The sequence below is a fragment of the Staurois parvus genome, unplaced genomic scaffold (genome assembly GCF_062004578.1).
Source record: "Staurois parvus isolate SC_StPar_1 unplaced genomic scaffold, SC_StPar_1.0 ptg000090l, whole genome shotgun sequence".
In the NCBI taxonomy this organism is placed as follows: domain Eukaryota; kingdom Metazoa; phylum Chordata; class Amphibia; order Anura; family Ranidae; genus Staurois; species Staurois parvus.
Genome location: NW_028317886.1, coordinates 25296911 through 25313370, shown reverse-complemented (window position 1 = coordinate 25313370; position 16460 = coordinate 25296911). Strand labels below are relative to the sequence as shown.

General features: G+C 44.6%; 1 protein-coding gene across 1 annotated transcript; it reads right to left on the bottom strand.

Moving 5' to 3' along the window:
- Nucleotides 1-13775: 13775 nt before the first annotated feature.
- LOC149468313 (uncharacterized) lies at nt 13776-16074 on the bottom strand. The gene is made up of 2 exons (XM_089670525.1): nt 15708-16074; nt 13776-14832 (listed from the first exon to the last, which is right to left on the bottom strand). Exons 1-2 carry the CDS (start codon nt 16072-16074, stop codon nt 14084-14086), a joined length of 1116 nt encoding a protein of 371 aa, XP_089526651.1. The 3' UTR covers nt 13776-14083.
- Between the last annotated feature and the right edge of the window lie 386 nt (nt 16075-16460).

Here is a 16460-nt window from a genome sequence, read left to right as displayed (position 1 = left end):
CTCAAGGTTCTGTCCTTGGACCCTTTCTCTTCTCCATCTACATCTCCTCCGTTGGTCAGTTGATAAACTCCCATGGCTTCAAGTACCATCTCTATGTTGATGACACACAAATCTATCTACTCCTCACCTCACCCCTTCAGTCTCCTTGTGCTTTACTAAACTACTAAGTGACTTATCAGTATGGATGTCACTCCACTTCCTCAAACTAAATCTTTCTAAAATGGAACTCATACTATTCCCTCCAGCCCGTGCCCCCTCCCCTGACTTTTCCATCAAGATCAATACTACAACCATCAGTCCCTCCCTTCATGCCAGGGTACTAGGTGTAATCCTGGACTACCATCTGTCCTTTCAGCCCCAAATCCAATCACTTTCCAAATCTTGTAGACTTCACCTACAAGATACGCCTGTTTTTAACCACTGAAACCACTAAGCAACCTATTCGCTTCCTTGTTATCTCTCGCCTTGACTATTGCAACTCCCTCCTCATTGGCCTACCTATTTGCAGGATATCCCCTCTTCAGTCTATAATAAATGCTTCTGCATCTTACATCACCAATCTTGTCTTCAAATATCATCCAAATCGTCCTCTCCGCTCCTCCCACGACCTCCTGCTCTCTAGCTCCCTTGTCTCCTCCTCCCAAGCTCATCTCCAGGACTTGTCTAGAGCCTCCTCCATCCTGTGGAACTCTCTACCCCAATCTATCCAATTATTGCCTACTCTTCAGGGAAGCCTATCCTGCCTTCAGCTAATAACCGAATCTTCTATTTCTCCTATCAGTTCATCCTCCACAGTTTTATTACCTTTTGTCCCACCAGCCCCTCCCTCTTTGATTGTGAGATCTAAGGAGCAGGGCCCTCCTAACCCTCTTGTATTGAATTGTATTGTTGCTGTATTGTCTCCCTTTTATATTGTAAAGCGCAGATCAAACTGTTGGCGCTGTAATAATAATAATAATAATATTTGCAAATATGTGCTACTAAAAACTTTTTTTCTGTTAATGCAGATTTCTAGACCGTGCCATTTTTAGTTTTTCTTTGCAGGCTAGCTAATAAGTGTGCTGGGAAAACTTTTGTTTGTACAATAAAAAAGATTAACATTTCTGAAGCGGAAACACTAGCTGAAATTACTGCAATAATATTACTGTCTGTTACAAACTGGGGGTTACTCTGCCCAACTTATTTGCTGCTCTTTCAGGTCTATATGTCAATCCTGCTAAATTTAAAGCCATGTTTATTACCCTTTCCCCCACGCTACTGGCAACTCTGAAACAATCGTTTCCTTTTCAATGGCTTTCGGTCTTACCATACCTGGGGATTAATATCACCCCGTCTTACGAAGGACTGTATCAGGCTAATTTCCCCTCTGTCTTTAACCACTTGCCATCCGCCTGCTGTTTATAAACGGCAGTACGGTGGCACTCCAGGGGCGGGTTGCAGTTCATAAATGGCACCCGCCATTTCTAGCTGTGCGTGCTCCCTGGGAGCGTGCAGCACCGCGATCCGGTGCCCGCTGTGTCTTCCGGACACAGTGGAACACCCATCGTTGGACGGGACCTCTGTACGAGGTCACGATCATGTGACCACTGATTGGCCAATCAGTGATCACATGCAAAGTAGTAAGCAAGATGTCACTTGTGACATCATTGCTTACTACGTGTGAAATCTGTGAATGATCACAGAGGTCACATGGTACAAGGCTATTCACAACAGCCTTGTACCATGTGACAAACTGTGACCAATCACAGCTCACTCAGTAGTTCTCAATGGCTGCAAGAATGCAGACAGAGAGAAAGAGAAATGATTGCTTTTACATCCTATATGGGTGTAAAAGCAATCACTGTAACAAAAAAAAAAATCTTCATCACCCCCCACAAGTAGTACAGTGTCACCATGGTGACACTATACTGCTAGGGTGACAGTATGTAAAAAAAAAAAAAAAAAGCCATAAATAATAATATAAAAATGTAAAATAAAGTTTAAAAATTATAATTTTTGGTTATAAACTAATTTGGCTTATTTTTTTTTACTAAAAAGATAACGGAATAAATTTTGGCCAAAATTTATGATGAAATATTATTTATTTGCAAAATTTTATAAGAAAAACACTTTTTTTCAAAATTTTTGGACTTTTTCATTTACATAGCAAAAAAAAATTAAAATCCCAGCGGTGAATAAATGCCACCAAAATAAAGCTTTATCTGTCTCAAAAAATGGTAAAAAATTCATATGGGTACAGTGTTGCATGACTGCGCAATTGTCATTCAAAGTGTGATAGCGCTGAAAGCTGAAAATTGCCCTGGCAGGAAGGGGGTAAAAGTGTCCGGACAGGAAGTGGTTAAGGACTTGACGGAAATGTTATCTTCCTGGGCTCATCTCCCGCTTTCATGGTTCGGAAGAATTAATGCAATCCGTATGACTTATCTCCCAAAATTATTATATGTGTTTCGGGTTTTACCGATCCCTGTCCCTTTGCATATCTTACGTATTCATTAACGGAAGCTTTTGTCTTTTGTCTGGGGCTCCTCCCACCCTAGAATTAATAAAATCATTTTATTTGCCCGTAGGAACAAAGGTGTCTGTCCCAAATCTTCATGCATACTATTTAGCGGCAAATATAGCCCCACTAGCCCATCTTCACGCATCTCTCAATATTCCCTTGTGGGCCACAGTGGATCTGATGGACTCTCACCCGACGCTACTTTCTTCTTTGCCGTGGCTCCCCCCTGTTCATCGCCCTTCACCTCTTAGTCCGACGTTAACACATACGCTCCCACTTTGGGACTCCATAAAATATTCTGCCGGTCTTATTTCTGCTCACTTACCCTTGATGCACCTATTCCACAACCCATTGTTTCCCCCGGCGTTGACAATCCTGGCCAGTTTGCGTGGTGACCAGCCCATGGCTTCAATGATGTACACTCCATGCTCTCTCCTATCCGGATACTTACTTTTGCGACTGCGTTCTTCACATGATATCCCATTGAGGGAACATTTTAGCTACCTCTAACTCCATCACTTTCTTACTACATTATTACGAGCCCATTTGGGTCCCTATAGGCTGACTCCTTTTGAAAGTCTTTTGCAGGCACAGGCCTCATGCGCCAGGCTTGATCTCTCTTGTATACTCTGCTATCATTTCTTACAGGACTCCCCCGGTTCGCTCCTATCATCTGCAGTGGCAATCGGAACTCGGGGGGTTGTCTAGATCAGCAAGACTGGCGGATCGTGACTCAAACATTGTCTAAATACTTGAGGAAGGTTATTATATTAGAAAATGCCTACAAGGTCCTCTATAGATGGTATTATACACCTGCCCGACTGGCTCGTTTTATACCCTCATATTCTCCGACTTGCTTTCGGGGTTGTCAACAAATAGGTACCATGGCCCATATTTGGTGGACTTGCCCCAAGGTATGCGGACTATGGATTAGAGTCTATGCCCTTCTCCGCACTATGTTACACACAGATATTAAGCGTAACCCATATGAGGCACTATTATTTAAACCACTAGTAGGCCTACTCCTTCCTGAGCAGCAGTTAGCATCGCATCTATTTATGGCTACCAAATTGATAATCGTGAGAGCTTGGAAACCCCCTTTCTTAGCTTTGAAGCCGTTAGGAATCGGATTAATTTTATAATGGTTAATGAGAAGCTAACGGCTATGCTGTTAGACACCCACACTAAGTTTCTGTAGATCTGGCATCCCTGGATTGCTCAACCGTCTAGATTTGATCAGACCCTCCTGTCTATATAAGATTCTCCTGGTGTGTCCCCCTGGAGCCCTTTCTTTGTCGTTACTATTCTTGTTTCTTCTTTCTCCACTTTTCTCTTTTCTTCCCTTTCTTTTTTTTGTTTGTCGGTTTTTATGTTATATGCACTGATTGCGATACCCATAGAGAATTGTGCCTGTGATGTCTTATACACCTGTCTGACTTTTTCGGAAGTCCCTGGTGTAGAGTTCCGATGTGTGTCCAGTGAGACTTCATGCTCAGCTTTTCCTATCATCTGTATGCGACTGTAGGTGACTATCCTTGGTCTTTGCCCACCAGCTCATTGGTTACTATTTGCTGTTAACGCAATTTATAGGGTTTCATTCCTTCCCTTCAGAGATTGTGTTTTTGTACTTCGCTGCTCTTCATGTCAATATTTCAGTGCATTTGTTATGTCCTTCATCAACAGAGTTGTACACCTCCCTTTTTGTGTGTCAGTGAGCTTGTCTCTGACTGTTTCCCTGTTGTTGTGCTGTATACAATAACATTCATTGTAAATAAATTACTGAAATAAGAAAAAAACAACTGGAAATACAATAGTAGACATTTTTGTGGTTAGTGTCTTGTAATTGCCACTAGATGGCGTTATGCTTTCATTTATTTAAAGTGTATTTAAACAGTCACAAAAAAAAAGAAAAGAAAAACGCTGTATGGCAACTTCACTTTACTGAGCTAGGTTTTTTTATGTAAAGTGTACTGTTAATATTACAGCGTTCAGTACAAAGATATTTTAAACAGCGGTGCACTTTCAACCTTGTGACAACAGCAGAAGGCCCTTTTTGTTCCAGCTTACAGTTGTTAAAATTTGTACACCCTGGCAGAAATTGTGACATTTTGGCATTGACATTGAAAATATGACTGATCATGCCAAAAAAACTCTTTTATTTATTATCACATAGTTGTTTCGCTCCTTTTTAAATCATATGATACCAGAAATTACCCACATGGCTCTGATCAAATGTTTGCATATTCTGGAATGTTTGGCCTTTGTACTGACACACACAGGTTAAAATGGCAATTAAAGCTACAATCACAAAACGCCTTGTTCCTGTCCACTGGAAGAGCTCTCGTGTCCCCAGATGGAAAGATTGGATTGGGAAGGTGATGGAGATAATGGAGGCTGAAGAGTTGATCCCCACATGTAGGGGTACTCAGGACCTCAGGGTTGCTTGCACCCTCCTCCAGCTTAGATGTAGCTCTGCTGGCACTTGTGGATCCCACCTTCAAACAACTTGTCCAGGCACACCAGCAATGCTGATTTTCCCTCCCTGCCACTGTATCCTTTACTGGGCGGCGCTTAGGGTTTCCTTTTATTTGTGCCTATTGAAACCTTTTTTTCTTTTACTCCAGCCCATGACCTAGATGTGGTTGATATGTTTACATATTGTAACAAGACCTAATATTAACTACCCTAGATATTTTCAATTGTTTTATATCGTTTGTCTCAGGTTAGCTTATTATGCCGCTAGTCCTTATTTTGTGATGGAGACATATATATTTTTTATGATTGAACGTCAGCAGCATTGAAAGACTTGAGCTTGCCTCGTTGTTTATGACTCTTTTTGTATAAACTGATTGAGACATGTCTATTTAACTTTCTTTCTACTGTTTTTTAACCCTAAATAAAGGTTACATTTAAAAAAAAAATGGCAATTCCTTTCCCACATTCGTGGCTTTTTAAATTGCAGTTAGTGTCTGTGTATAGTCAATGAGTTTGTTAGGTCTCACGTGGATGCACTAAGTAGGCTAGATACTGAGCCATGAGCCAGAAAATAACTGTCAAAAGACCTACATAACAAGATAATGAAACTTTACATAGAGGAAAAACGATATAAAGAGACATCCAAAGCCTCGAATATGCCGGTCAGTACTGTTCAATCCCTTATTAAAAAGTGCATATTTTGGGGATCTCTTGATACCAAGCCAAGGTCATGTAGACCAAGAAAGATTGTAGCCAGAATTGTTCAGGATACAAAGAAACACCCACAGGTAACCTTGCGAGAAATACAGGCTGCTCTGGAAACAGACGGTGTGGTTGTTATAAAGGAACACAATACGATGAACAAAAATTAGCTGCATGGTCGAGTTTCCAGAAAAAAGCCTTGACTGCTTCAATGCCACAAAAAAGCCTGGTTGCAATATGCCCGACAGCACCTTGACACACCTCACAGTTTCTGGTACACTGTAATCCTGAGTGATGATACCAAAATAGAGCTTTATGTTCACAACCATAAGCGCTATGTTTGGAAAGGAAGAATACCATCTTCACTGTGAACCATAGTGGTGGCTCATTGATGTTTTGGGAGTCTGCAAACTCTGAAGGCATGGGGAATCTTGTGAAAATTGATGGCAAGATGACTGCAGCATATGATCAGAAAATACTGACAGACAATTTTCATTCTTCTGCACCAGAAACAATTGAGTACTGTCCATGATTCTTTTTTTTATTTGCACTAACAAACAATTTTGAGGACAAGCTTTCGGGGAGTGTCCCCTTCTTCAGGTCAAAGCAGTTCTTCTGCACGAAAGCTGTGCATGGAATGCTTTTGGACTTTCCAGCATGACATTGACCCTAAGCACCAGGCTAAGTTGACCCTCCAGTTACAGCAGAAAAAGGTGAAGGTTCTGGAGTTGCCATCACAGTCTTCTGAACTTAATATCATCAAGATCTCAAACGTGTGGTTCATGCAAGACAACCAAAGACTTTGCAAGACAACCAAAGACTTTGCATGACCTGGAGGCATTTTGCCAGGATGAATGGGCAGCTATACCACCTGCAAGAATTCGGGGCCCCATAGACATCTATTACAAAAGACTGAAAGCTGTCATTGATGCTAAAGGGGGCAAAACACAGTATTAAGAATTAAGGGTATGCAGACTTTTTAACAGGGGTCATTTAATTTGTTTACTTGTTGCCAAGTTTTGTTTTATGATTGTGTCATTCTGTTATGACCTACAGTTGAATCCCATAACATATAAAAGAAATGTGTTTTGCATTTTTCTTTGAAAATGGTACATACAAGGTATGCAAACTTTTGAGCACAGCTTGAGCAGAATTCCATTAGGACATGGTTTCGTGAGTTTGCTGTGGAGGATCCCAAATGACCTGAGTTCTGACGTCAACCCTTCTGAACATCCTTAGGATGAACTGAAATGCTGATTGCATGCCAGACACCTGATCTCACAAGAGTTCCTTCAAGTGAATGGTCACAGATTCCCACAGTCACAGAAAAACCTTCCAGTAGAGTTGTGACTGTTATAGCCAGGAAGAGTGTTTATCTCCACATTAATGCATGTGGATGAAAAAAAGTTGAAAGGGATGAAGAAAAGGTGAAAACTATGTTATTTAAAAATGTTGTTTTTTATGTTGTTATTATATACACTTCTTAGCAGACTCCATATAGTATGGCATAGAGTATTTCTAATGTCATTAAGTTATTTTTGGCATTATCAGCATCCACAACTGGGATACGACACCAACATTTTCTCAAAATATCACGCAAATCATCCTCTTTTAAGTCTTCCCTTGTCATCTTCTCCCATGCTCACCTCCAAGACTACTCTACAGTCTCTCCCATCCTCTGGAGCTCCCTAACCCAATCTGTTCAGCTATCTCCTACTCTGTCCACATTTAAATGATCCATGAAGACTTATCTCTTCACAGAAGTCTATTTCACCCTCACCTAAAGACTGAAATTTTATTTTCTCCATTATCTCCTCCCACCCAGTTATTAACTTTCTCCTTGCTTACCTTTCCCTTTTAGATTGTAAATTCTCAAGAGCAGGACCATCCTAATCCTTTTATCTTTTTGTGACTGTCCTGTCTCGTTTTATTGTGTACAACACTGTGCAAATTGTTAGTGCTATACTGTATAAGTTCTGTATAATAATACAAGTTTTTATTTTTTTTATCAGTATTCTGAGAGTGCAGAATCAACTGGTGCCAATGAAATATACTCACTAAAAACAATTTTTTTTTAAATTCTTTTAAATTCTGGATAGAGTTTGGAAGAGCTTTTATTGCAGCCCATACCCCTTCTGGAGAAACACACGCTTTCTATTTCCCCTGTAGACTTTCCTGTACACAGGCAGTGCAATCAAATTTCTGAAAGTAAGGATAATTATTACTCATAACAAAAATAATTTTTACACAGTGTAAAAACCAGTTTCACAATCCAGGGCAATTGAAACAGAACATTGGAGGAATAAATGCATAAGAATAAATTGCTCTGAATAAAAAATACATCAGATATTTGATTTGTTTTGGATGAAGTAGAAATAGAATCTCTGTTAGGTTTTTATTGCTGTAGTCATAGAAAGCAGTAAAGCAGACGTTTTAGTGCTTCCAAACAGCTTAAAGTGTAACAAGGCCACCAAAGTGCAGCAATGGACAGTAATGTAGCTTAACTAACTGCATTCAGGAGACTATACTGCCACGGTGCCTTACTGGCAACTATGCTAGGCCTACTGGGTGTGGGTACCCACTAAATGAATAATGGACAAGAGTTAGTAGAATGGCTTGGTAGGGGGCTGTCCTTTATGGTGTTCTGCCGACTATAGTTGGGGCCCTTTAAGAAGCATTAGTGCACTTAGCAAGATCTTGATAAACCAGCATTCAGTGTAGGTGCAGTATAGGTGAGGTATATGTGCACTATTGGTGCTAGGTGTTAAGAGTTCCACTCCCAGCAACTCAGTCCCTGCTAATCAGTATGCGAATGATGGGCAGTCCACCCTCTCACTGGTTTCTGTGATGCCACTATAAAGTTCTTGCTGTAGAAAGGGGCCTGCTGTCCTCACGCAGATGGTTCTGGTGGTCAGGAGTGTAAGAAAGGAGGGCAATAGGATGTTCTGATCTCCATGCAGCAAACACGGTATTGATGCGATTGCTGCAGTCTCCACTGCACTTCCCTGGTGTCACCACCCTCAGGCTCCGCTCCCTACTAGATTGGCCTCCTGCTGATCTGTGGCCACACAGGCAGATGTGCTAACATGGACTCACTCAGTGCCACTGGGTCTCCTACCAGCCTGCATCAAGTATTCCAATCACAGTGCCCCCTTACATGAAATGTCCCCATCACAGTGTCCTCTTACATCAGGTTCCCCCACAGTGCCCCCATACATCAGGTGTCACCATCAGTGTTCCCTTATATCAGGTTCCCCCATCACAGTGCCCATATACACCAGCCTGCATCAGGGGTCCTCATAACAGTGTCCCCATAGCTCAGATGTCTCTATCACAGTGCCCCATACCCATAAATCAGGTGCGCCAATAAGAGTGTCCCCTTTCTAACAGTGTCCCCATACATTGGGTGCCCCATAGTAGTGTCCCATACAGCAGGTGTCCCAATAACAGTGCCCCCATACGGTAGGTGTTCCCATACATCAGGTGTCCCCAATCACAGTATTCCCATGCATCAAGTGTTCCCATACATCAGGTATCTCCATAACAGTGTCCCCATACACTATGTGTAGATATACCAGTGTCCCCATACATCAGGTGTTCCTATCACAGTGCCCCCATACATTGTGTGTTCCCATAACAGTGTTCCCATACAGCAGGTGATCCTATAACAATGCCCCCATACATCAGGTGTTCCCTATAACAGTGTCCCCATACATCAGGTTCTCCCATCAGTGCCCCTATACATCAGAGTTGTACCCCTTCCTTCCACCTTGTACTCACCGATTATGTGCTGTTCCCACCTTCCATAAATTTAGCTCCTCCTTCCTCACCCATGGTGAAAGTGAAGTATGTTCTCAGTCCCAGCGTTGGCTCTCTTCCGCCCCCCAGCCTAAGTCAGCAACTGCCTCTTTTGATGGGAGTACTGTGATGGATTTGGTAAAATGTCTATTTCATTTCAAATTGAATATATATATATATACACTTTTTTTATACACATCTTTTTACATATTTACTTTTATACTTTAATACTATTTCTTTACACATATTTATAAATGTTTAGCATGAATATATATGTTGTGTGAATATTTTCTGCCTGCTGGGCTTTGTGGTACTTTAAGAAATCCTTGCTTAAGAAATGTTTGCTCACAGGCACAGACCCCCTCCCACCGTGTGATTTGGAAGACAAAAGAATGTTTTTCTCTCTTTAAGATAAGACGGAAGAAGATCACACCTATACCATGACGGAGATTGTTTTCGTGTAAAGTGACCAATCAAAGACTAATATAATGCTTATGCTGTTATCACGTGATGTTCGCATCATTTTTCATATATAAACTCACGGTTTCATTTCAATAAATTAGAGAGACGTTTTCACAGACCAAACGTGTCAGTGTGAGTTTCCTTATGTGCGCACATTCCAGAAGCTGGCCAGCATCATAAATTAGGACAGGAACAGATAAGCACTGGACGATTAAGTCCTCAACTAAATCAGTGACATTGTAGTTACTCCTGTCAAAGAGGAGCAGCACTAGCAGCCAAATTCAACCCAGCAACACACAGCACCCCCCCCCCCCCCATTCCTGGCCCAGATCATGGGCCCCCAGGCACCTGGGACTCAGCTCCACTGCTCCTCTTTGCCACAGTGTCTCTTCAGAATGATAGTGTGAAGGGTCCATAAGCTCCACAGTGTGGATTACTTCCTGGATTTCAGATTCCATGATCCTCAGTGTTCTGCATAGGACCGACCTAGCAACCAATCACCTGCAGGTTGATATGAAAAGTTCTTTTGGACATTACTGGTGGAGGGGGGTGATGTGCAGAGGAGACTGCTATGGGCAGGGCCACCCCCATAGCAGTGTCCTCTACCGCCCTTCACATCACTCCCCCCACAGTAGTGTCCCCCCTTTTCCCATTGCATTGACCTCCCCCCCCCTCCCTTCCCTCCCAAGGACAGGTATTTTAAACATCTGAACTCCCAGCAAGTGGCTGGAGATCGGGTTTTTCTGTCCCCACCCTGGTGCCCTAAGGCGGCTGCCTAAGCAGCCTTATGCTGGCGCCCAGCATATGGCTGCTTAGGCAGATGCATTAGGGCACCAGGGTAGCCGGGGGGCAGAAAAATCGTGATCCCCAGCCACTTGCTGAGAGTTCAGACTTTTAAAATACCTGTCCTTCGACGATCCCCTTTATTGTCCCCCTGGAGATTCAGAAAGGCTGGTACATCTGAATCTCCAGATAACATAAATTCGTCCAGATTTAGATTCTGAGAACCAAATGAACCAGACATGTATGCTTTCCTTCACTCTTGTCATGTATTGTTGTGCCTTAAGTAATAGATCTACATATATTTTTTCATTCATTAAATTTATGTAGTGAAATCACTTCTAAGATATAACCTTCCAGATGATGCAGATGACATTCATTCACTTTCTTTTACTGTGTCTTCATGTACTAGCAGCAATACTGTGCTAATGATGTGTGGTATTATGTGAACAAGGCTGGTTTGAAGATGGGGTTGGGGAAAAAGAAGCAAGTGTCCCTGGGCTGCCACTATTTTGTGGCCCCAAAGAGCAGTGGCTTAATGATGGTTTTGTGGCGTTCCTCTTGCTCCCCCAACAAATACAGCAACTGGCACTGTGGCTTTAATGTACTGCTCCTCTCCACAGCTAGTGCTTCCCATCACCTTCTCAGTGTGTTCAGCTCCTCTTGTCTGCCTTCAGTACTTCTCTGGAGGGCTCTTTTTATCCACTTACTGTGCAATTTGTACTGCTCTTCTAGTCGGCCTCCAGTCCCTTGCGCTGCTTCTCTCCTGCTCTCTCTATCACTTCCTATCTACTGTGACCTCTGCTTCCACTGTGTTTTGCTTTGTATCTTGAGGTTACTTTGTGGGCAGCACAGTGGCTAAATGGTTAGCACTTCCGCCTGGCAGTACTAGGGTTGTTGGTTCAAATCCTAACCATGGCACCACCTGCATGGAGTTTGCATGTTCTCCCTGAGCCTCCAAGGGTTTTCTCCCACACTCCAAAGACATGCTGGTAGTTTAATTGGATCTTACCTAAACTGGCCCTAGTATGTATATGAATGTGAGTTAGGGACCTTAGATTGTACACCCCTTGAGGGTTAGGTACTGATGTGAATGTAAAATATATATGTAAAGCACTGCTTAAATTGACAGCACTATATAAGTACCTGTAACAACAACAACTTTGTGGTGAAGCAGAAACCACTGTAAAAGATTTACAAAGGTAAGGCACATGGAAGATTGGTTTTAACCCTTAAATGTCCAAAGTCCATACAAGTAAGTGTGAGAGAGAATCTCATGAAAGTCCCATCTTAAATAATAGTAATATGGTTATATTAGAGTGCATCCACCTAGGGCAGGCTGGTTCTAAGAGCAGAAGCTGGCTCTAAATTGTATAGATAAGAAAGGGAGACAAAGAACAGCGCCTTTAAGTGTAGACTCTAGAAATTTACTAGGGTAAAAGTCGACAACTCACACATGTAATATTATATTACATGTAGGTTGCCTACTTTTATCTTATTAAATTTCTGGAGAGTCTACAGTTAGAGGAGATGTTCTTTGTCTCCCCTTCTCTGCAGAAACCCATGTAGCATACTAATGTGGTTTTACTAAACAAGAATGCTGCTTACATACAAACTACTTACAATTGTAGGAAAACAATACACATCTTATAGTGGATTTTAAAATAAGCATACAACACAAATTCACATACTATCTAACCTTCCTAGCAAATGACCATTGACAATGGTCAGTATGCTAAGGGATGCACTAACAAGTCACATACGTTGGGTTATAGCAGCTTCCCAATTTCTGTAAGCAACCAGAACACAAAGTTTTTTGAGTGACTGTAGAAATTGGGGTTCTCTCATAGTGCAGATTTAGCATCATTCACTGGTGAAGTTTCCCATTTTGGTCTTGTGAAGTTCCCTCTTGCACAGACCTTTTAACCAGATTTTCTTGTTATGGAGCCTTCCTTCTACCCAGGTCTTCTTGCAGACTCTCCCCTTATTGAGCACATGGCTGTGTTATCTCCTTTCCTGCCTTCCGTCATTTCTTGACAACATCACTTCCTATTTAGCTAGCCTTTAGGAACCAGTTAAACACATTAATTGGCATGACTAATGCACCATAGATAGGCTTGTCCACTCCTACTTCCACCATTGCCTATCCATACCACTCCAAACCCCCCTTAACCAAATAAACTTTACAAAAACATGACACCATTTGGAGTAAATGGCCAACATGGCCTTTTATTAACAACTTCACATTTTAACATACATCAACCGTTCCTTAACGGAAACCAAAGAATTGTTGTTGGTCTTCAAAGGCACCCACAAACGATCCAAAATGCACCTGCGGACAACCCTATACACTAGGCCTCCAGCCGCAACCAACCAGCTCGGAGACAACCATACCGTCCGCAGTGCAGCACCACCACCTTCCAGTTAAACCTTGGTTAACTGGGAATATCCACCGGGCCCCCCATACCACGGATGGGGTCCCACACCATTGTTTTCCTTCCAAGATGAGAACCGCCTCCAAAGACCAACAACCGCCCACGAACCAACAGAAAAACCCACCTCACCAACCAGTGTCACATTTTTTGTTTTTTTTTCTTTGTTTTTCTTTTTCTTGCTCACCTGCCCCTGGATAAGACCCTATACCCAACCTAACAGGGAGGGCGGGAGGGAAGCTCTGGTTCTTGCACACATCCAGCTCCACTGACGCCCCTTCCGCAGCAACCCCCACCCTACAGTGCCACAGACCCCTCCTACACTCCACATCTGCCAATCCCGTAATTCCCAATCAATTCCCCACCCCTTGGAGCTAAATTTCAACCCTTTCCGTTCTCTACACCACTCTGGGCCTAGTCATGTATACCCTGCGCTATTTCCATTCTTCCCTATTCGCTACGGGCATTTCTTGACTAATGCACCATAGATAGGCTTGTCCACTCCTACTTCCACCATTGCCTATCCATACCACTCCAAACCCCCCTTAACCAAATAAACTTTACAAAAAACATGACACCATTTGGAGTAAATGGCCAACATGGCCTTTTATTAATAACTTCACATTTTAACATACATCAACCGTTCCTTAACGGAAACCAAAGAATTGTTGTTGGTCTTCAAAGGCACCCACAAACGATCCAAAATGCACCTGCGGACAACCCTATACACTAGGCCTCCAGCCGCAACCAACCAGCTCGGAGACAACCATACCGTCCGCAGTGCAGCACCACCACCTTCCAGTTAAACCTTGGTTAACTGGGAATATCCACCGGGCCCCCCATACCACGGATGGGGTCCCACACCATTGTTTTCCTTCCAAGATGAGAACCGCCTCCAAAGACCAACAACCGCCACAGCACGCTGGGTAAGCCCTTACCCATGCGTGCCACGCCACAAACGAACCGCCCGTAGTATGCCGTCCTGCAGCTCCAGGGACCACAAATCCGTGCCCACCGCATTCAAATGCACTCCATCACTGCGAAGGTACCGCCAAGTATCCACCTCCAACTCCACATGCCGGACCACCAATCCTCCATTGCGACTAAAAAAGCGCCCCACCTCCCGGTTGACCTTAATCCTGGCCTTGTTGAGCCGCCCCACCGACCGCGCCAAGCGCCAAGAAGTGCGGGCGACCATGTCAGACCACACCACCACCATCCCCGGAAACTCACGCCGCAACTGAAGAAAATCCAGCTTGACATCTCTAACCAGCTCCCGCATGGACCTACCCCCCAAATCGTTGCCACCCGCGTGAATCACCAACACATCCGGTGGCCTATCCAGCCGCGCAAAACGCCGCACCTCTGGCACGACACGACTCCACAACATGCCCGGCACACCTAACCAGCGGACACAAACCTCCCGTCTATCCAACCCCAGCTGCCTGCCATTGGGCCGAACATCAGCCCGCCTGGCCCCCCAAAACACATACGAGTGACCCAGGATCCACACCAGGCACACTGCTCCACCTGAAAGAAAAGAAACAATACCGCCAGAACAATACAGCACAGGGACAGAACCGCAACTACCTCCCACAACCCAAACAAACAAAACACAGGACCGCCCACTAAGCCCACAACAATTGCGGCCGAACGTACAGGCGAAATCTCTGGGAATCCCACCTACCAATGCGCTTCACCACATCCTCCGACAGCCCCCACCTGGCCGCCTCCGTAGCAGCCCCGATCCGAAACGAGTGCGAAGCATACAAAGACGCATCTAAACCAGCAGCCGGCGAAAAACTGCCACAAATTTAAAACGCGTTAAAGGGGATCCATCAACATGCCTGAAAAAGGACCCCCGCCCCCCAGGGCTACGGGACAAAAAAACCCGAACCGCCTGAACAGGGCACACCAGTGAACCCGGAAGAGCGAAAAAACGCACCTTCGCACCCCTGCCCAATTGATCCGTCTTAGACCGACGGACCAGAACCTCCACCCAATCACCGGAGCACACAACCTCCTCCACCAACAACCCCCCAAGAACCGACGTGGACGGACTAACAAGCTCTCCAATCCACAAAGCCCCAAAAAAAAGAGTAGAGTAAGCGGACCAAGTCGCCTCACTCACCGACCGCCGGATCCAGCCCGCAACGACTCCAAGGCAATCTCCCACAGCCAGTCGGGACAAGGAACCCCGTGTCGCTCCGCCGCCGGCGCCAACTCTCGGAATTTGTCCCACTGAAAACGAGACAAAGCGTCAGCTAAGGTGTTGTCAACCCCAGGGAGATGTACCGCATGGAGAAAAACATTCAGCTGCAAGCAACGCAACACTAAGTGGCGAAGCAGGGCCACCACCGGTCGGGAAGAAGCTAAGACCCTATTGATGACCTGAACCACCCCCAAATTGTCGCAGTGAAAACGCACCTTTTGATTCCGAAAATTCTCCCCCCAAACCTCAACCGCCAATACCACTGGAAAAAGTTCCAACAGCGCTAGGTTACTGAGAAAACCTGCCTCCCGCCAGGAAGCCGGCCACGAGGCCGCACTCCACCGACCCCGGAAAAAGGCCCCGTATCCCGCAGAAGCCGCCGCGTCCGTGAACAGTTTCAAGTCAAAATTACTAACCGGGCCCGACATCCAAAGCGCCCGCCCATTGAAAGACTCCAAAAAGGTGTGCCACAACTGCAAATCCTCCCGATGCTCCCGAGTCAGCCGAATGAAATGAAAAGGGGAGGCAATTCCCGCCGTCGCCGCCGCCAAACGGCGGCAGAACACCCGACCCATTGGCAGGATCCAACAAGCAAAATTAAGTTTTCCCAACAATGACTGCAAGGGCCGCAGCTGAATTTTACGCTTCCCCTGAACCGCGCGAATTTCACCCTGAAGGGCCAACAGCTTCTCTGCCGGCAGCCGGCACTCCATTGCGCCAGAATCCAAAACGTTGCCCAAGAAAGTCATCACCAAAGCCGGACCCTCCGTCTTGTCAGCCGCCAAAGGAATCCCGAAACGGTCAGCAACGTGCTGCAACGTAGCAAGCAAAACCGCGCATACCCCGGAAGCTGGCGGACCCACGCAAAGAAAATCATCCAAATAATGGATGACCGAATTCAGCCCCGAAACATCCCGAACCACCCACTCCACGAACGAACTGAACTTTTCAAACAACGCACAAGATACAGAACACCCCATGGGCAAACACCTATCAACGTAAAACGCGCCCTGCCAACGGCAACCCAAAAAACGAAAACTGTCCGGATGAACCGGCAACAGCCGGAACGCCGACTCAATGTCGGACTTAGCCATGAGTG

Bases quoted from the DNA above. Each gene is read 5' to 3' on its own strand.
- LOC149468313 (XM_089670525.1), bottom strand. From the start codon at position 16,074: ATGGAGTGCCGGCTGCCGGCAGAGAAGCTGTTGGCCCTTCAGGGTGAA. The intron at 14,833-15,707 runs GTCGGTGGAGTG...GCGCATTGGTAG, and splicing joins ATACGGGGCCTTTTTCCGGG to GTGGGATTCCCAGAGATTTC.